The sequence below is a fragment of the Centropristis striata genome, chromosome 21 (assembly GCF_030273125.1).
Source record: "Centropristis striata isolate RG_2023a ecotype Rhode Island chromosome 21, C.striata_1.0, whole genome shotgun sequence".
NCBI lineage: Eukaryota > Metazoa > Chordata > Actinopteri > Perciformes > Serranidae > Centropristis > Centropristis striata.
The window spans coordinates 25,925,165-25,946,192 of record NC_081537.1 but is presented as its reverse complement, the minus strand read 5'-3'; the positions used below and the strand labels follow the sequence as shown (position 1 = coordinate 25,946,192).

The window sequence follows — 21,028 nt, the reverse complement described above, 5'->3', positions numbered from 1 at the left end:
TATTTTTTTTATTTTTGCCAAAAACAGTAGAAATAATAATAAATATTAAAACTACAAAACAGTCTATTTGCACGTAAATTAAAAATAGTACTAGTTTTCATTGTAGAAAGAAAATTCCCATTTTAAAAATGGTCTAGAAACATAAATGACACACTGTGAAAGCTCCTATGATTGCACTTTCAACTGGCTTTACATATCATATATAAATAAAGTTATTACTGTAAATAAAATGTGTATTTTCAATAAACAGATGGACTCCAGAGGGTTAAAGGTTGAGTTCAGATTCACAAAAGCAGCAGGGCAGCAGCTGCTGTGTTCTGTGAGCTATGATTATGTTTTCATGAATAGAGTCTGGTGGCTCTGAAGTGAATCTGCTTGTTTTGTTGCAGGTTCTGCTTTCAGGACATATTTCCTTTTTACAGGAAGTCACAGCAGTTTCTTTGCATTCCTCAGACTGGAATGTCTTTCATCTCATCTCTCTGTTCTTTGTTCTTGCCTGTCGTCATGTTTTCTATACGTCTTTTCTTATATATTTACTCTGCTCTTCTTATTGTGTCACCAGGATTTAAAAGAGAGATAAAAGATTTTCCTTTATTAGTCCCATGACGGGACATTTCCAGTATTACAGCAGCAAGAGAGAGAGGAGTGTCAATAAAAATAACAATTAATAATAAACAAGCAGTTTTAAACTAGAAATATAGAAAAAGTATTAATAATTTAGACATGTTAGTTTAATAGTATGTTTATTATTATTATTATTATTATTATTAATAATAATAATAATAATAATAATATAATAAAATATATATAATATAATGCAAAAACATACATAATAAATATAGTAATATTGATAATAATATAATATTAAAGGAATAATATAATACATGTGATAATATTTATTTTAATATAATAAAACAATAAACATATAAGATAATACTAAAATATATAATATAATAAATATGATAATATTAAAATACATACATACATACATACATACATATACAAATAAAAAATATTTTAAAAAATGATTATTATATATTTGAGAGCTATTTGTTGATTTCACATGAGTTGCTTTATTAAAGATTTCACATGTAAAAAAAACAAACTGAATCATGTTTACCATAATACAATAAATAATAAAGATAAGTCCCAAATTAATAATAATAATAATAATAATAATAATAATTCACAAAGAAAATGTAAAAAGGACTTTTTAATTAATTATTAATTTTTAATTAAATTTTTTTTGGGGGGGGTGCAGTCAGAGGTCAGAGGTCAGGTCCATGCCTGATTGTGGTCATGTGATCAATCACATGATCTGTGAGCTCAGGTTGAACCTCAGACCGGTCACTGGGTGGCAGCAGCTGCTCTCATTCACTCTGTTATCATCCTGCTGATTCATTCTGTATTTACACATTTCACCGGATTCTAACACTTGAACTTTGGAGCCGCAGAAACGCTTCATCATGCTGAGAGGAAGTAACAGACAAAATGCTGCAGCCTGATTTCCTCAGTTTGATCAGGAACAATTCAATCAGGCAGCAGCAGCTGAGATAAAGAAGACAAAGCAGCTTTAGTTGATGTGGGGGAATGCAACTCTACACTCTGTTCCTCTGAGCGCTGTGGCTGCTCCTGCAGGAGGAGGGAGGGAGGGAGGGAGGGCTGAGAGCTGCTGGGGGAGTTTCTGTGTTTGTTGCCTGGCTGCATGTGAGTGCTGAGGGGGCGGAGAGACTGAAACCCAGCCTGGACTCTGGTTCACATCCTCTAGGTGTGGCTCTCCAGGCTCCTCAGAGAGATCCAGGAACTACCGGCTGACAGAAGCCGCTCAGCCAGTTAGTCAGAGAGCAGAGAGAGGAGACATGGCAGACACAGAGCAAGCTCCCCAGGCCCCCAGGAACCAGAACCAGAAGCAGCAGCAGCAGCCGTGTGGAGTCTGCTCAGGTGCTCTGAACGGGGACCAGCCTGCAGCATGTGGACACCCTGTGTGTGTCTCCTGTCTCGGGGACAAGACTAAAGCGTGTCCCCAGTGTCTGCAGAGTCCTGACAAGCCTGAACCTGCTGAGCAGAACGGGATCCAGAGCAAAGAGGAGCAGAGCCCGGACCCGAAGGCTGCAGAGGAGGTCAAGATCCAGGAGGACCTGAAGGAGTCTGAGGACCCCAAGAAGCCCGAGGAGGAGGAGAAAGAGGGGCACACGAAGACAGACGGAGCCGGAGAGGAGGAGGCGAAGGAGGTGAAAGAGGAGCCTCTGGGCCCCGACGATGTGGTGTGTGACTCCTGCATCGAGAGCCCCTGCAGGGCCCTCAAGTCCTGCCTCACCTGCCTGGTGTCGTACTGCGAGGCCCACCTGCGGCCCCACCTGGAGAACCCCAAGTTCCAGAACCACCGGCTGGTGGAGCCGCTCCGGGACATCGAGAGGAGGACCTGCGAGAGCCACAAGTGGCCCCTGGACCTGTTCTGCTGCGCCGACGCCTGCTGCGTCTGTCAGGACTGCGTGGCCGAGGAGCACAAGGGCCACAACACCGTCCCCGTGGAAACGGCCCGCACCACCATAGAGGTCAGTTCAACTCTACCACGTTCATCATATTATCTTTTACTTTTATCATGTTTTCTCACACTTCAATCATATTCTCTCATACTTGTATCATACTCTCACACTTTTATCATATTCTCTCATATTCTGTCACCCTTTCATCATTTTTTCCTCACACTTTTATCATGTTTTCTCACACTTTTATCATATTATCTCTTACTTTTATCATGTTTTCTCACACTTTTTGTCATATTCTCTCATACTTGTATCATACTCTCACACTTTTATCATATTCTCTCATATTCTGTCACCCTTTTATCATTTTTTCTCACACTTTTATCATGTTTTCTCACACTTTTCTCATATTATCTCTTACTTTTATCATGTTTTCTCACACTTTTATCATATTCTCTCATACCTGTATCATACTCTCACACTTTTATCATATTCTCTCATATTCTGTCACCCTTTTATCATTTTTTCTCACACTTTTATCATATTCTGCAATATTTTCTTTCAGTAAAACTCCTCAAAACTTTAGACCACTGTTTTAGTCAATATTAAATAAATATATATGCCTAAAAAAACATATCCTGAGATAAAAACAAAACAAAAAATTAACAAATAAACATAAATATATAAGTGACTCAACATAGTTTAGAATTTAAAAACGTTTAAAAAGTTTTTATTTTAAAAAAGTACTACTTGTTTGTCATAATTCTACATTCATTTACTATAGCTCTAGTAATTTACTTTCCTCATATTTAAATGAATGGGGTGTGGTTGTCTCACAGATTTAGACCTCCAAAAAAATCATTATTTAAAAAAAAAAAAAAAAACCTATTTATTTATTTATTGAACTGTGGTAATTACTACCAGTACATAGATTAATATTGACATTTTAACACATTTGTTGAGTTCAGGGTTCATTTATTCACCTTATTTATTTATTTTGTGGGCATATTTATTTCTAATTAGTTTATGTTGATTTACATGTTCATATTTCTAAATATGTGAACCCAAGTGAACTTGTGGTTTATTTTAAAACTAGCCTTCTGATTAGTTGTTTAATGAATAAAAAAAGTGTGGAGGTCTGAGTCAGAACAAATGCACAGATTTTGTTTTCTTGTACTTTTAATGATCTTTAATGACTCTCAGATTAGGAGTTAAAATAATTTAAAAAGAAAAATGTCAGACAGTCGCTGGTTCCAGTTTGTTTTCTCTGTTTCTTCACATAAAAACATGTTATTTTGTAACCTAAATCAACATTATAAAGCCTGTTTGTTGGCTGTGAGTGTTTGAACACACAGCTCAGGTTTCGTCCAGTCCCTGGTGTGGTTTTGTTATCTGACACCTCTCTGTGTGTTTCATTTGTTATTGATTTGTCATTCTGTGGCAAAGGTACGGTCCATTATAGTCACATGGCAGCACAGCAAGCCATTAATCAGCAATAGTCCTTAAATCAAACCAGCCTGCTGCTTTATTCTCCACATGAAGACGAGATATAGTGAGTGAGTGATGGATGAGACAGTTGTTCTCACACATCCTTCACTCTCTGATCACTTTTATTCAATTATAGCAGTAATTCTGACTGAATATCCACTGTAAAGGTCATTAAATCATTCTGTGTGAAGATAATTAAGCTCTCAGATTTGCTGTTGATCCCCTGTGAGGCAGAGAAGGCTCCAGCTCCAGCCTCAGAGCTATCCATCTCTGTTCCTGACAGTTTGTGACCCTCAGGTTGGACACTGAGCCCAGATTCCTGCAGAGATCTGCAGCTTTTAGCCTGCACCTGTTATTTGCACAGTGTGTCGCTGCAAAACCTCAAAGTGCTTCATTAGAGTTGAGAGCAAACAGAGTCACAGGCCCGCAGAGTCACACACTAACCTGCCACCATGTTTGAACAGAAAACAGAAAAGAGAAACTCTGAAGTTCATATGTAAATTGTTTCAGCTGAAGAGGAAATTAACGTGCATATTTCAGCTCTCAATCACTTCCCTTTCAAACAGTTTCTCTTCCACAGGACAGACATAAAACAGGAGACAATAGAGAGAAATAACTCTGTATCTGTTCCACTCATCTTCCTTCATGGAACTCAGGAGCTCACATCTGTCCTCTACTCTGTAAGCTTTACATTAGAGTCACAGAAATAATGTTTAAAAACTCAGAATGTCACTTTACAACACTTCTTAACCCTCTGGGCCCACTATAATTTACTACCCTTTCAGACCCTTTCAGACCCTTTGGCCTTGGACTGTAGGGAATCAAAAGATTTAACCCCAAAAAGTAATAGTTTTATAGTGTTTTTTGGAAGTGGACATGTCTGGCATAAAAGGGTTTTACATTTTAAATCTGACACTACACAAAAACTATAAATGCATCAAAATCAATATATATACTGTATATAAAGCAGCATAAAAATAGACAAGTTACAACATTTAAACACAGTTATCAAAAACAATTAAATACAAATACAGCCATCACAACAACACTGAAGGAGCCTCAGGAGAGAATTATAAGTAGCAGTCACATCGACCAAGGGAAGAGGTTTCTTTGTCCTTAAAAATCTATTTAAATTCACCGATTGTGATACGTTCAGACAGTTTCAAGTCTTTTTGCAAATTCTTCCATGATAAAGAGGTGTTACTAAAAGCTTTCTTACCTGACTCAGTTCTCACTCTTGTGATCAGCTGTTTGTCACTTTTCAACACTCAGCTGTTGTCGGCCTCATGTGCTCCTACAAACCATCCAGAGTTCAGTAAACATGTTGAGGCAGATACAGATCTGATTATACAAATATTATGCTCACAGAAAGGCTCTGTGCAGTCAGACTGATGGGTTTTAATTATACATGCTGCCATGTGACAGTCTGGAAACCTGTGCTGGGGGGACCAGGTCTGGGATCAGATCCAGACCCCCAAGACCTGATAAAGATAATGAATGAATTCTAGATTGTGCATCGTCTATATTAACCTTCTGGGGATAAATATCTGCACAAAAGCTCATAAATATTACTGTTTCTAACCTGAGATGATCAACTATTTGAACAGTTGTTCCTAGATATAAATCACAAGATCGCCTGCATATAAATGGATATTGATTTTTGTGTTTTCAGCCCTGTCGTTTAACAATTAGATTTCCGTTCCCAACAAAATGTCACATTTCGAGGGTAACTTATTTCCTCCTGGATTGCATTTGTTTTTAACGTATTACAAATATGTTTCTAATCAGAGTCAAAGATGAAGGTCGGGTAGATGGAGCTAGGCGATAATTACTATATCGACTTGCCGTTTGATATATAAAAATGAACACGATAGTTTTTTTCTGGACTCAATATATTGAATTCCTTTGCCTTTAAGAGCCTGAAAGTCTATTTTATTTGTTTTGGTTGTAGTTTATTTATTTGTGTTTTATTTATCAAGGATATTTAAATATTTCTTTTCCACATTTCATTTCCAATCTTTAATATTCTCCAGATTTAAAAATCCGTTGCTGTGGAAAAGGATTTACTCATTATGCTCTAATATAATTGTAAAACTTAAACAGCATTGATACAACAATACTATCATTTATCGTGATAGTTTCTGGGAAAATAAATCATCCTAAAAATGTGTTATTGTGACAGGCCTAGTTGTTCTTAGATATAAATCATAAGATCGTCCGCAAATAAACAGGTATAGACTTTTGCCTGTTTTCAGCCCTGCCGCTTAAAAATGACATCCCCGTTCAACAAAATTTCACATTTCTAGGGTAACATATTTTCTCCTGGATAACATTTGTTTTTAACATATCACAAATATCTTTCTAATCAGAGTCAAAGGGGAAGGTTGGTTGGATGGAGCGACAAACAACAAATGCTGCTCGTGTCCCGTGTGAAACATTGTGAAACCAAAAGTCAACGTTGACCTATTTATAATTATGTAACGTGCTTAATCTGCGTGTGTAACTTGAGTTATGTAACAAACACACTTATTTGAACTCAAACCATCATCTTTTTCTCAAACCTAACCAAGTAGTTTTGTCTCAAAACTTGTACATTTTGTTGTTTTTAGAGTCGAGGGGAGAGAAAACATCCTCCCTACATGAAATTCCTCAAACAAAATTTTTTAGCTGTGAGGTACTTTTTATAAAATACTTTAACAAAGGTGGGGTTGATAAAGGCGCAGACACGGATGCTCTGACACTCAGTCAGTCTAGCAGGGGTTTTGTGGAGTTCCCCTCAGGGTTTACATTCTTCTGAGCAGAAGCTTCGGCTCCGTAGTCGCCTGAACCTGTCTGTGGAATTCAGACAAGTCCATGCTTTGAAAAAATACAAATGTCAGAAGTAGAAGAGGATGTGTGCCCCCTCCACCCACACAGAGAGCGGAGGAAACTGGCAACAACACAGTTTTCCTAAATGTTTACGTCTGCAGATACATTGAGCCGGGGCGTGTTGGGATCATCTGGCATATTTGCAGCATGACAGCAGAGTTTGTGGTTTCTGGCTGAAATGTGTTGTGGTGTTCACAGAAAGAGCTGAAGGAGAAGCAGAGTGAGATGGTGAAGACGGTGACGGCTGCAGAGAACGCCATCAACAAACTGCAGCTCAACACAGTCACTATCGAGGTAAACACACACACACACACACACACACACACACACACACACACACCGTGACTCAGCTCTGAGATGAGCTCACTGTGTGTGTGTGTCACATGAATGTCACAATACTTCATGTAAAAACAGTTGGCAGCGGCTATTTTTGGCTCGAGGAGCCACCAGCCTGTAAGCCCTGAAGTATCGGAGACACCCAAACCGGACAGGTTCCCCTCAGGTGCTTTTAAAGGTGCTGATGAGGCAACAAAGCGCTCAGTTATGTAACATCCCGGTACATTCCCCACCTGCTGCCTGTTAGACCTCATCAGAATGTAAAGAATGCTCCGACCGCACAGAAATGATCAGGTCAGAAACTACTTAAACAGGGTTCACAGTTCAACCCTATAAAGTGTATCATATTTGATACACACGTTTTTGAGACCTCTACATCATGAGTGTGATATTTTTTTACCTGAAAAAAGTGATGTATACAATCACATACATGCAGTACCGGGATAATCCACTAGGGATCAATTGTGTGAAAACTTTTCAGCAGATGTTTTATGTTGTGCTACATGGAAATGTTTTATTTTGTATGTTTGAGGAAAATGATGAAAGGAAAGTCAAAGTTTTAAAAGGTAAAACATGTTTAGTTGTATAGGTTTTTGTTAGTTCAAGAAAAAACAAACAACATTTGAACAACAAATTGCACAAAAAGACAATTATCAAATATGATACAAATTAGAATTTATATATGCAAAATTATAATTATAAATTAAAAAATTATTTTTTTATTTTTTTCGTCATCAGGCTCAATTAACACTTTAGATTGTTCTGGCAATTATTTCATGGTTCAGGCTTCAGAGAGTTCAATTAAAATTCACTTGACTCCTCCTCAGCACTCTGTGACGGAGGTGCGGGCGGTAATGGAGACCCAGTTCGAGGAGCTGCAGGCGGTGGTGGAGAAGGCGAAGCGGGAGGTGACGGAGATCCTGGAGGGCGAGGAGAAGCAGGCGCTGAAGCAGGCCGAGGGCATCCGGGTCCACCTGGAGCAGAGGTGCACCGAGCTGAAGAAGACTCAGGCACAGATGGAGAAGCTCTCCAAGAACAAGAACGATGTGGACTTCCTACAGGTACGACAAGTCCTCCAACACATGTTACCAAATAAGTTGTTTAGTTCCATCTGATACGAATAATGGCTTTCCTAAATTAGCACCTCTACAAGTGATCAACATAGCCTCATACCTAAAGGTATTGTCACAGTTTTAAACACAAAATGATTGCAGTTTGTTTAAGTTATGGCAACAGAACTTAGTTCTCACCTGGCAGCCAGATGAATCTGCAGAGCTCGTGTTTTATTTGCTCTGGTCACTCTCCCACTCAGAGAGAATCATTTATCTAACACAGGGCTGGTTGGATACGATAACTGGCATCCAGTGTAAGGCACCATGCTCCTGAACCTCTGATCAAACTGTCAAATTAGGCTGCGTTGATCAAATATGTATCAAGATTCTTGCTACGTTGATTCCAGAGACACATTTTAGTGTTTAGCTGTGATTTGAGAAAATTTTTGACTGTTCGGATTTTCAAAATTCAGCCCTCCGAAAAGGCTTGACAGGAAGCACACTGATGCAGTAACTCGTGTTTATCCTTGGCCTTCCTTTATTTTATTTCAAGATAACCACAGGTGACCACAGGTCCAACCAATGGGCTGTGTGCTTCTGTCAAAACTTGGATGCAAATGCCGTAATCAATAACCCTGGAAGCCACACGGACATTTCAAAAATAAAACGAAGAGGTACAAAACCCTTAAATAAAGTATTCAGAGCTACAAATAATGATGAAATAATAAAAGTCGTGACATTGACCAAGATTCCCATTTTTTCTGCTTTAAAATTGACCAAGCACCGTTCTAACTTGCACATGTCGCTCAGCACTCTGTCACCAGTTTCTTTCTCTGATTGGTTGTCGGTCTATCCAGAGAGTCTGCATCTGTTAATGCAGCCTCTTGGAAACTCGACAATGAACTGAGAAACTCCAGACTAATTTGCATTGCCAGGCTAACTTAGTTAGGTTTAGGAAAATAAATGGTAAATGGACCTGCGCTTGTATAGCGCTTTTCTCATTGCTTTGCGACCACTCAAAGCGCTTTACACTACAGACTGCACACATTCACCTGTTCACACACACATTCATACTGGTGGCAGAGGCTACCCTAAACGGTGCCACCTGCCACCATTGGGAATTCATTCAAAAACTGATGAATGCAGCATCAGGAGCAATTTGGGGTTCAGAATAGAATAGAATAGAATAGCCTTTATTGTCATTGTATATAATACGAAGAAATTAGAGTGCAACTCCTATTGGTCAACAATAAATACCAAGAAACTGCTTGTAAGAACCACCTAAGGTGTTATTTTTAAAGAGAGAACTGTCTCTACGGATAAAACCACCAGCATCTAGTCTGAGAGAAGAAGCCCCAGTGTGTCTCTGGAGGACAAAGGCATCTCAGTCCTGCTTGTCTCTGTGTTTCCTCTGCAGGAGTACTCAGAGTGGAAGAAGGAAGCCCCTGATGTGTCCCTGCCCGGGGTCTACATCGGCCTAATGGACCGCCTGAACTCCTTCAGCCGTGTGATTGTGGACTCCACGCAGGAGCTGTGTGCCATGATCGTGTCCTCATACATCGACAAAGTTAAAGAGACTTGCAAGAACGGTGAGAAAAACAGGCTCTTAGTGAAATAGTAAATCACAGATGAGCTGATAGAGGTTTGGCTGCCTGTACATGTTCACACATGTCACCGGCAGAAGCCAACAGACAGAACAGACTAGTTTTCTCTCTGTTGCATTTTTGTGCAAACAAATTTCATGCAAATGAGCCGAGAGGGTGACGTGTTATCAGAGACTGACATGTGTTTTCTTTCACTGCAGACAAGATGGGCATAAAGACAACAGTTCATGAAATTATTGCAGCCAAACAGAACATGTCCATCCCAGATCCTGAGACACATGATGACTTCCTCAAGTGTAAGTGTTTAAACATGAGATACTGCAGTCAAGTTTAGAAATGCTGAGTCACTCCATCTTCTTTGACACCACACAGCCCTCAAATTATAAAAATGCCATTTACAGTATCAGGAAAAGCAACAAGAGTAGCCAAGTTTAATTTTACTTGAATTATATTGTCAAGACAATCATGAAACATTCTTACTGCAAGTAAAAGTAAGAGCACAACTATGCAAAAATGCTAAATAAAAGTACAAATCTTGTATTTAAAATTCTACTTTAGCTGTTTTAAGCTGTCTCGGTCTTTAAGGGTTAAATGTGGCTGACTTAAAGTATCAAAAAGTACTAGCTCTGCAGAAAATCATCATGTGCATAACTGTAAAAATGCATTTAGAATTCTAGTTCAAGTATAAATATAGAGGTATTATCAGTTAAATGTACTTAAAAGTACTTGCCCTGCAGAAAAAAGTCCCCTGTGACTGATATATCATTAAATATGACATTATTGGAATACTACTAATGCATCTCATCATGTGCGGAGCTAGTTTTAACTGTATGAAGTTTAGTCCTGTGGTTCCCAACCTAGGGGTCGGGGCCCTCTGGAGGGTCACAGGATGAATCTGAGGGGTCGTGAGAAGATTGATGAGAAAGGAAAGGAGGGAAACATATTAATACATTTAGACTTTTCTCTGTAATGTATAGCAAGCAGGTCCTTGTAAAAACAACCCTGGCAGGGTTTTGTATCATGAATGTTATCAAGCTCTTTAGTCAGCTACATGCTAAAGAAATCAACAATTTGACACAAAGTATTGATTTTGTTTTACCTCTTTCCTAATATCTGAACCCTGATAATAACTGAAGAAATAAACAGTCTTTGTGGATGAGATTTCAGCAAGAACGAGTTAGTAAAGCTGAAACTCTAAACCTGGAAGTAAAGCCCAATTATGCAATTTGACAAAAAAATATCCCATTAGGATCTATGGTTGGTGCAGCACCTATAGCAACATAAACTTTAATTCTGTCCAAGCTTCTTGTCTTTTAACCTCTTTTACTTCTTCTGTGTTTGATTCCTGTTTTCTTTTTCTTTTTTTCTTACTGGGTGCAGTTAAACCATTAAATACTGTATATTATAATTAGCAAGTTGTGAAACAATCTGAAACATGACGCTGCTCCGTTGTTTTGTGCCAAAAGTTGTGACATCTATAAAAACAAACAGAGAAACTATGGAGGATATGACTCGGTGACCTCAGCGGTGTTTGCTCTCCTGACTCACACACACACACACACACACACACACACACACACAAATAGGTCACACTAATATTAATCTATTTTTACACACACACACACACATATATGATCATACTCTACTTTTAAATTATTTATTTATTTTCATATTTTTTATCTAGCTTTTTTACTTTTATTGTTATTTTTATTAACTTTTTTATTTTTTTATTTTATACTTTTTATTTTATCTTACCTTACTTTATTTTTATTTATTTATCTAATTAATTTCTAACCTGCCTCCAGTGTTTCCTCAGTTTGTGCTTTGTTTTTAATGGGATGGAGGGTGTTTTTTTTCTTTATTATTATTATTATTATTATTATTATTATCATCATCCTTTTTCATGTGAAGCACTATGTGTTTCTCTTGTTTCTATGAAAAGTACAAATAAAGTCTGATTGATTGATTGAACATTTTCCCAACCCTCCCTCCAGACGCCGCCCACGTGAGTTTCGACGCGGACACGGCTCACAAGTTCCTGCGTCTGACGGAGGAGAACCGGAAGGTGACCAACACCACGCCCTGGCAGCACCCGTACCCCGACGTCCCGGAGCGATTCGAGAACTGGCGTCAGGTCCTGGCCACGGAGAGCTTCTACCTGGGGCGCCACTACTTCGAGGCGGACATCAGTGGCGAGGGAACGCACGTGGGTCTGACCTACAAGAGCATCGACCGCAAGGGCAACGAGAGCAACAGCTGCATCACCGGGAACAACTTCTCCTGGTGCCTGCAGTGGAACGGACGCACCTTCTCCGCCTGGCACAGCGACGTGGAGACGCCGCTCAACGTGGAGAAGTTCACTCGGATCGGCGTCTACGTGGACTACGCCAGAGGACACCTGGCCTTCTACGGCGTGGACGGCACCATGACGCTCATCCACGAGTACAAGGCCGATTTCCTGGAGCCCATTTACCCGGCGTTCTGGTTGTCCAAGAAGGAGAACGTGGTGGTCCTGGTGGCTCCGGGGGAACCGCTGCGGCTGAAGAGCCCGTCCCCACCAACCTCGCCTTCTAGCGGAGCCATCGTATCATAACGATGTCAGATTACTGGAGGATTAGAGGGACAGTTCAGCTCATGAAACAAATGTTTTGTCTCTCACTAATGGACTTATTGTTATCTGAACCTTTAAGGGAAACATATGGGAAGTCTTCCCTTGTTCAACCTGTTTACAGCAGCCGTTTATTTTGTAGAACTCTGATAAATTGTGAATGTTCTATCTTGTGTATATTCGGGCTCCAGACATATTTATACTCTTACTGTGCACCTTTGGGACTACTGTTACTTTCCATCCCACTGTGAATTCACTCTGGTCACTCGGTTCTATATTTTCTGAATGCAAATAAAAAATTATATTAATTTGCAAAAAAAAAAGAATTGCCTGGTTTCCTTCACAGTTTGAGCTTACACATTTCATATAGGCCTGTCACGATTACACATTTTTTAGGACGATATGTTTTCACAGAAACTATTATGATAAATGATAGTATTGTCGTATCAATGTTGTTTTAGTTTTATAACCACATTAGAGCATAATAAGTACATACGATAAACTTTAATAATCTTTCATTCTGACTTTAAACTCAGAATTCTGAAAATAAAGTCATAACTCAAATATTTTTTTCTTGTGTGGCCCTAATCCTCTTCCGTAAATTATCAAGTTCTTTCAAAAATGTTATTTTTTCAGCCACTAGAATAAAAACATCGCCACTGAAATGACGTAAGAACGTACGTTTCACGTTTTGGTCACCTGACCGCCACGTCCGGTGACGTGTCCAACTGAGCATGTAACACGGAAGAGGCTGACCAAGTTCCAACATGCTAACAGAGGTAAGACACGAATTTAAATGTTTTTATTTTATCTGATAGGTAGAATGTGTCAGACAGGTGATGTAGAGTCTTCTAAAGAGGCTAAGAACTAAAAGAAATAAGCGCGTCATATTATATATTCCACAGCTGAAGTTTAACATATGTCGTGCGGAAGTGGCTAAGTAGTTAGCATGCTAGCTTTAGTTAGCTATTTACATTTCTGCAGCTAACGGAAACTTAGCTCTGCTTTTATAACTTAATGTGGATTTACTGAAGATAAACATCCACTACGGTCATTATTCCCGGTTTGTATACATGAAAATAAAGTTTGTCGCTAAACTAAAACAGCAAACTGAAGTTAGCTGTCAGCTTTGTGTTTCAGTGGCAGCTAACGTTATTGTTATTGTTATTAAACAATAATATAAACTCACACTTTAAATAAACAGCGACAAGCCTACTGAGAGGCACCACGTCGTGTTGTTATGTGTGTATTATTCTGGTTTAAGCTAAGTAAGTAAATGTCTTTTAGTGTGTTAGCATTGAACAGTTAGCATTGTGTCGTTCAGACTAAAGTTCGCAGTAAAATAACTATTTTCTGAACTCTTATGAAGATTTCAAACATGTTTTATTTGACTGGATACAAACTGAGAGGATACTAAGAGTTTCTGAAAGTAATTAGTAGTAAAGTGGTGTAATAATTCCTGTTATTCAGCAACATTTCTGTCCTCAAAGTGCTTCCTCATATTTTCTTTAAATGTGTCAAAATATAACTTTAGCTATATATATATATATATATATATATATATATATATATATATATATGTGTGTGTGTATATACTACTACTACTACTACTACAATTACGGTGAGCAGTGATATAGTTTGTTTGCTGTAATTTGTCATAGTTATTAAAGTTTTGTTTTGTATAGAAGCAGAGTTCAACACAAACTTTAAAAGTGGTTTCCATGCCTCAGCGTTTGGTTGACGTTTTAATAAGTCACCTTATATTTTGAGTAACTAAGATTATATGCAGTTAAATGTCAGCTTAGTCATGAAAATGTGTCAAACTAATAAAAGCTTCATGACAGTTACCAAACAAAATGATTTGTAGTTTGTTTTAACTGATAATTTAAAGATGTAAAGTGTTATCAGTTATTTAATATGTCCGTCCTTAAATCTTGGAATAAAACACACAGTTGTGCAGCCGTTTTTCATCTTTTCTTTACTTCACCGATGTCTCTTAAACAAATCGCTGTCTGACTGGAACATCAATAATTAACTAACACTAATGGCGTGCATGTTTTGCTGTTCCTTGCGTTTTATGTTTAAGTCCAAGAAATTATGTCAGTTTCTTAGAGAAGTTATAAACAGCAGCCTGGCAACTCTTACTGCTGAGCCCTGAGCAGGTCAATCTGCTTAATCTGGACCTCTCACAGAGATAAAGCTCACTAAACTCAAAGTTTTGGTCTACAGACAAATATAAACTTGTCTGAAACCATAATGATTATTATTTGAGTATCTGAAACTGTTAGATGTGTTTTTCCCTGATGTCTTATATACTATGAGGCACAGCTTTTGTGCCAAAGGTATGATGCAGTAATGTTGCATAACAGGAGTGAAGCAGCATTATAAGTCTGTGGATTCTTGATTTAAATACATTATCTCTCTAACTCAAAGATCTCCTGACTTGTTCAGTATGTAAACAGAGCCGAGGCTTCAGTTGACATAGTTTATGTACCGAGTCTCGGAGGGTTCAGCTTCTTCCTTATTGATCCCTCAGGATACCAATGATGAAGACGTGTCTCTGTTCGACGCAGAGGAGGATGCAGGGAAAAGGTCGAAAAAGGGGAATATTAAGTAAGTTAACAGAGAACTGGTGGGCACTGTCCGAGTGCTTATTGAGTAATTACACTTATGGATTAATTGCAAAAATGCCAAATATTTGCTTGTTTAAGCTTCTAGAATTTATGGATGTGACACTTTTATTTGTCATATGTGGTGGTAAATTGCTTTGGATTATTTGTACAAATTATTGTGGGCCTTTTCCACAAATTTCTGACTTTTTTATTGATAAAACCAGATAATCATTAGTTGCAGTCCTGTAGTTCAGTATTTATGGTTGCAGATAAACCATGGTCAGTGTTTATTAATAATCCTAATTTGTTATCAGGCATCCAGTGGCCTCCTTCTTCCACCTCTTCTTCAGAGTCAGTGCCATCATCGTGTACCTGCTCTGTGAGATCTTCAGCAGCGGTTTCATCGGCGGCATGGTCACAATCATCCTGCTGCTCTCATGTGACTTCTGGACAGTAAAGGTGAGTCCTCTACCTCTTTTGTACGGCAACAGAACTATTTTTAACAACCCAAGGCCAAATATATAATGTGTTATTTCCAGAACATCACTGGGAGGCTGATGGTGGGTCTGAGGTGGTGGAACCAAGTTGATGATGACGGACGCAGCCACTGGGTGTTTGAGTCCAGAAAGGTTTGTTTGGTCCATGTTTACATTTACATTTAGTCATTAAGCAGATGCTTTTATCCAAAGCGACTTGTTCAAACAAACACTCCCACATCACCCCTGTCCTGAAGTCTCTTCACTGGCTCCCTGTGGCATTCAGGATTCAGTTCAAAATTCTTACTCTCACATATAGAGCATTGCATGGTCAGGCTCCCCTATATATTATTGAACTACTTCACGCATATCTGTCAGCTCGGTCTCTTAGGTCAAACACACGATTTCTTCTGTCTGTTCCACATACCTGTTTGAAAACACGTGGTGATCCATCATTTGAATATGTGGCACCCAAACTTTGGAACTTTCTGCCTCTCCCTGTGGACTCTTTTAAAAATCGCCTTAAGACCTATCTTTTTAGACAGGCATTTGGATGACCACCATGCATTGTACATATTCTTTTATATTTTTTTATGTTTCATTGTGTTTTAATTGTGTTTTAACTGTGTTTTAATTGTCTTATGTTCCCCTATCTTATTTCTTTCTTTTTATCTTCTGTAAAGCACTTTGCGATTTTATCTGTGAAAAGTGCTATATAAATAAACTTTACTTACTTACTTACTTACTTACAGAAAGGGGAAACAATGAAGGTATAGTGTGATAAGAGGTGTTATAGGTCTATAACGTCTCGAGAGGATTCTTTAAGGTGTAGAGTTGTGGTGTGGTGCTAGGAGAGAAGGTGCTCTCTGAAGAGCTGGGTGTTCAGGAGGTTTTTAAAGGTAGAGAGGGACGCCCCTGCTCTGGTAGGAACTGGTAGTGCGTTCCACCAACGGGGAACAAGAAACACAAAGAGTTTGGATTGCCTTGGATGAACGGGTGGCAGAGCCAGGCGCCGTTCATTGGAAGAGCTCAGCTGTGGTGAGGTAGCGTATGTCTGAATCAGGGCGTTCAGGTCGGTGGGTGCAGTACTGGAGACAACTTTGTAGGCGATGTGACATGTGACCTTTTTGGCTGGTTGTAGACCATTCTGGATCATCTGAAGGGGTTTTACTGTGCAGGCTGGCAGGCCCGTCAGGAAGGCGTTACAGTAGTCAAGTTTAGAGATGCTTGTGTCAGGATTTTTAGTAGCATGTTGAGTTAGGTAAGGTCTGATTTTTCTGATGTTGTAAAGTGCAAAGCGGCATGACCGGGTAACTGAGGCGACATGACTGGAAAAGGTGAGTTGGTCATCAATCATCACACCTAAGTTTCTCACCACCCTGGTGGGGGCGAGACACAAGCATTCAATTTTGATATTGATGTCATGGTGTATTGTGGGTTTAGCAGGGAGGACCAGCAGTTCACTTTTTGAAAGGTTCAGCTGGAGGTGATGTGCCTTCATCCAAGTGGCTCAATGTCTGAGAGGCAGTCAGAGACCTGTGCAGAGACCATCAGGAGGAAATGACAGATATAGCTGAGTGTCATCTGCATAGCAGTGATAGGAAAAGCCATGTGAGCGGATAACCTGACCCAGAGAGGTGGGGTGGATAGCGAATAGCAGGTGTCCCAGCACTGAGCCCTGGGGAACCCCTGTGGTGAGGCGATGAGAGGTTTATAACTGTCCACGCCAGGATACACTGAATGAGCGTCCTTTAAGTAGGACTCAAACGAGGACAGAGCCAAGGCAGAAACGCCCATTTTTAGAGAGAGTAGAGAGGAGGATGCGATGGTTAACTGTGTCAAAGGCGACTGCAATGTTGTGAGCTTTGTGTTGTTCTGTCTGTTTAACCTCACGTGATTCTGACCTCTTGTACTATATGGAGTTGATTAATGCACATGTTTACTTGTCAACAGGCTTTATGGTATTTGCAGCTGTTCTAACTGTGAGAATATCCTGTTGTTTTGTTTTCAGGGTTCTGGGAAGCAACAAGCGTCAGATTCTGAGTCCCGAATCTTCTGGATCGGGCTGATTATCTGTCCTGTCCTCTGGGTCTTCTTCACCTTCAGCACCCTCTTCTCCTTCAAGATTAAATGGGTGGTAAGTGTTCAGCTTTATAATATAAAACTGCTTTTATTTTGTCATTCATTTAATGTCCACAAATTCCATTAAAATACCAAAACCATCATTATGTTAGCACATTACTCTCTGACTGCCCTGCCCTGTTTGTGCAAAGTCCCCTGTTTTTAAGCACCTTTTATATGAGAAGCACAAGTAAATTTCATTGTATATTTTTTTAAATACAATGACAATAAAGGAAATCTTGAAATCCTGTTTGTGCCACTCAGCACCAGGCGTATTTCGTGCCTCTGAAGACATAAATCATAAATTATTTAAAAATATATAAGGCCAAGAGACAAACACCGAAGGAAATAGTGCTTCTGTTGGGGACTATTTTCAGCAGCGGATTAATCCACATTCGGTGCTTTAGTGAATGTTTGGAGCAGCAGGACTGTGTGTGTGCATGTGGGGGGACGACTGAGTCATAATAAACTACAGTGTGTGTTGATGGTAATAAAGGGAATCTACTGTGACTCATTTGTGTGTTTAAATACAGTTTTTGGACAACAATGAAGGGCTCAGATTGGGCTCTTGGGGGTTGATGAAGCACAACCGTGCTTTGCAGTAAAGACAATCATTTGACAGAAATACCTTTTCCTGATTTAAAAAAAAAAAAGGAAAAAAAAGTCTATTATGCTAAAATTGACCAAAGACAGCCTGACTCTGGACAGCAGGATGGGTTGTGTTTTCTTCATACAGACACTTATGGGCACTTATGGGCACAAGTGTTTATATATATCTATATATGTATCATTTTATTTTTAACCCATTTCAGCCTAAATCGCCTTGAAAAAATGCCTGTAAAACCTCGATTTTAAAATAGTTAAAAGTTTTCACCTTTTTTTCTGGTTTCTGTCATTCTAACTGTGTTTTTCTGGACAAAGACATGTTTGAGTTGTCCTGATTGTGCTGGTTCCATAGAGCTGCAGGACTTATAGAAACATATATATAGATTTTATAAATTGCAGTGAATCACAAGGACACGGTAACATGTGACAGGAGCAATAAAACGGCCTGAAACAGCCTGTTGCTGTTCAGAGGGTTAACAGAGTTTCAGTGTCAGATGATGAATCTGCTCCTCTGCCTGTTTCTCCTGCAGCCTGTAGTGATCATGGGTGTGGTGCTGCAGGGGGCCAACCTCTACGGATATGTGCGGTGTAAAGTGGGAGGCAAAACCAGCTTAAAGAACATGGCTACAAATTATTTTGGACGACAGTTTCTCAAACAGGTGACTTGAATTCTTAATAACATACTATTTATGCAGTCCTATTATTAATTGTTTCAGAAAAACTCACTCTTGTCATGTTTTTCCTCTGCAGGCAATGTCTAAAGAAGAGGAATCGTAGAGAGCAACTCTGCGATTTTAACATGTTTGCATTATTCTTAATGCTATTATATATATTATTTTAGCAAGTGGATTCATAGAAACACATCTTTATTACAATATGAATGAAAATAACCGGTTTTGATTTCTTTCTAATGTGATGTGTGACTCAGTCAGTCCCAATAGAGGATGTTTTCTCTTTCCCGTAGAGGTCTGAGGTCGACTCGCTGTTTCCAGTAAGTGAATCCAGCAATAAACTCTCAGACTGACTGATGCTTTAGTGTAACTGCATGAGTGGAAACAGTGAAACTGACTGTAGTTTGATGTGTCCTGTCGTCTCACAGCTCCCTGACGGATCTGATTTAGTTTATTTACTTTGGTTTCATTGCCTCTTAACTTTAACTGAACTTTACTCTTTATAAAAACCGAAAGTTGTTTCTGAAAGGTGCAAACATTTGAGTTTGTGTGGTGGACAGGTTGTAAAGTAATGGTGCACAATATTCCAATAGAGTTGTAAATATGTATGTAAAGAAACCAAGTGGAACATCTTCTTTTGTGCAAATACATTTGTAACATTTTTCTGAACCGCGTGGTCGTTTCTCTTTAAACATTATGCATCCAGTTTTTTATTTTTATTTATTGCATTTAATGAAATAGTTGCTATTTAAAAAGTATGAGTGAAATCTGATTAGTTTCCTTAGTTGTCCCCATAATAACAACAGTAGAAAATAGAATTAAATGAATTGGTGATATTGTGAATAAATACAAACATATATAATGTAACCAGGATCCAAGGTGATGGTTTGGTCCTGGTTTGTAGAAGGTCATTTTTTGTGTCTGTCACAACAGCAATTTTCCAAATGAGCGTTCTGTTTCATAATTTCCTTTTTAAAATTACGAAATCTTCAGCCGTTACTCCAGACAAAACGGTCAGATCCAGACACTGATTGGCTGCTGCTTCGGTCTGAGTGGGCAAACAGACACAGAGGAGATTTTGGGTGAAAAAAATAAAATGGATTGACATTTAAAACATATTGCATTCATTTATGAAGAAATATTTGCCCTGTTTTTCTGACTCAAACTTGATTATCTCTTAATTGTTAGAAGTGTTTTAATGGGAAACAAAAAGCTGCTTGTTTTTCTTGTTGACATAATCATTAATTCAGAAAAATAAGCAAATTGTTTTTCATGAAAACATTCTTATAATAATTTAAAATGTTTAAAAACTGGAGAGATGGTGATTCTGAAGAAATTAAGTTAATTGCAAAATACCATATTATTAAAATAAAATGGATGGACATTTTTAAGCATAATGCATTCACTTCAGAATAAATATTTGCCCTGTTTTTCTGAATTAATTAGATATTTTTTTTCAAAATTATAAGAAATGTTTTCATGAAAACAAAAAATCTGCTTGTTTTTCTTATTGACATAATTAAGCGTTAATTCAGAAAAATAAGCACAATACTTTTTAATGAAAACCTTGCTTAGAAATATAGTAAAACTATTTAGCAATTAGTAAATTCTGAATTCAAATGAATGCATTTCTGAATAAATGAATGACAATAAACCATATTAAAAATAAATTATTTCTTATTGACATTTTATCTAATTAAATCAGAAAAACAAGCAGAATATTTTTCTAGAAAAGCTTTTCTTAAAATTCTTAGATAATTTGTTAATAAAATGAATTCAAGTGAATTTCTGAAAAAAATTTTTTAATTCACTTGCAATAAATTAAATTAATATTTTTGCATGTATTTCATACGATTTAATAGGTAAAGATAATATTGGATTATTTTGTTGTTTGTACTTTGTAGTGTCAGTATTTACGCTGATTATTTACATGATTTTAATGTATTTTACTTTATATTAAAACTTTGTGTTCTTCTGTTGCCTGCAGCGCCCCCAGCGGTCACTGCGGGTCACTGGATGGAACTTACTGTCCTCCTCGCTGACGGTGTAAATGTTTGTTGATATGAAACACGCAGTATTTTCAGTTTTGTAGAGATGCAT

General features: G+C 38.3%; 2 protein-coding genes across 3 annotated transcripts; both read left to right on the top strand.

The window, feature by feature from the left end:
• The first annotated feature begins 1,360 nt into the window (after positions 1-1,360).
• On the top strand, positions 1,361-13,013 carry trim16 (tripartite motif containing 16). The gene is made up of 6 exons (XM_059325224.1): positions 1,361-2,555; positions 7,041-7,136; positions 8,006-8,239; positions 9,648-9,819; positions 10,035-10,130; positions 11,829-13,013. Exons 1-6 carry the CDS (start codon positions 1,860-1,862, stop codon positions 12,425-12,427), a joined length of 1,893 nt encoding a protein of 630 aa, XP_059181207.1. The 5' UTR covers positions 1,361-1,859; the 3' UTR covers positions 12,428-13,013.
• A 127-nt stretch (positions 13,014-13,140) lies between these two features.
• tvp23b (trans-golgi network vesicle protein 23 homolog B (S. cerevisiae)) lies at positions 13,141-19,734 on the top strand. 2 transcript variants are annotated; one of them, XM_059325225.1, is made up of 7 exons: positions 13,141-13,221; positions 14,979-15,055; positions 15,369-15,513; positions 15,594-15,683; positions 17,542-17,667; positions 18,788-18,916; positions 19,008-19,734. In XM_059325225.1, the coding sequence occupies exons 1-7, from the start codon at positions 13,210-13,212 to the stop codon at positions 19,032-19,034; spliced, it is 606 nt and encodes a 201-aa protein (XP_059181208.1). In that variant the 5' UTR covers positions 13,141-13,209; the 3' UTR covers positions 19,035-19,734. The 2 variants fall into 2 exon arrangements, with proteins under 2 accessions (XP_059181208.1, XP_059181209.1); XM_059325226.1 differs by lacking the exon at positions 13,141-13,221 and adding an exon at positions 13,352-13,505.
• Positions 19,735-21,028: the final 1,294 nt, after the last annotated feature.

Coding starts and splice junctions, on each gene's coding strand:
- trim16 (XM_059325224.1), top strand. CDS start 1,860: ATGGCAGACACAGAGCAAGCTCCCCAGGCCCCCAGGAACCAGAACCAG. Junction 9,820..10,034: donor TAAAGAGACTTGCAAGAACG/GTGAGAAAAACA, acceptor CTTTCACTGCAG/ACAAGATGGGCATAAAGACA. Junction 10,131..11,828: donor ACATGATGACTTCCTCAAGT/GTAAGTGTTTAA, acceptor CCCTCCCTCCAG/ACGCCGCCCACGTGAGTTTC.
- tvp23b (XM_059325225.1), top strand. Junction 17,668..18,787: donor CCTTCAAGATTAAATGGGTG/GTAAGTGTTCAG, acceptor TTTCTCCTGCAG/CCTGTAGTGATCATGGGTGT. Junction 18,917..19,007: donor GACGACAGTTTCTCAAACAG/GTGACTTGAATT, acceptor TTTCCTCTGCAG/GCAATGTCTAAAGAAGAGGA.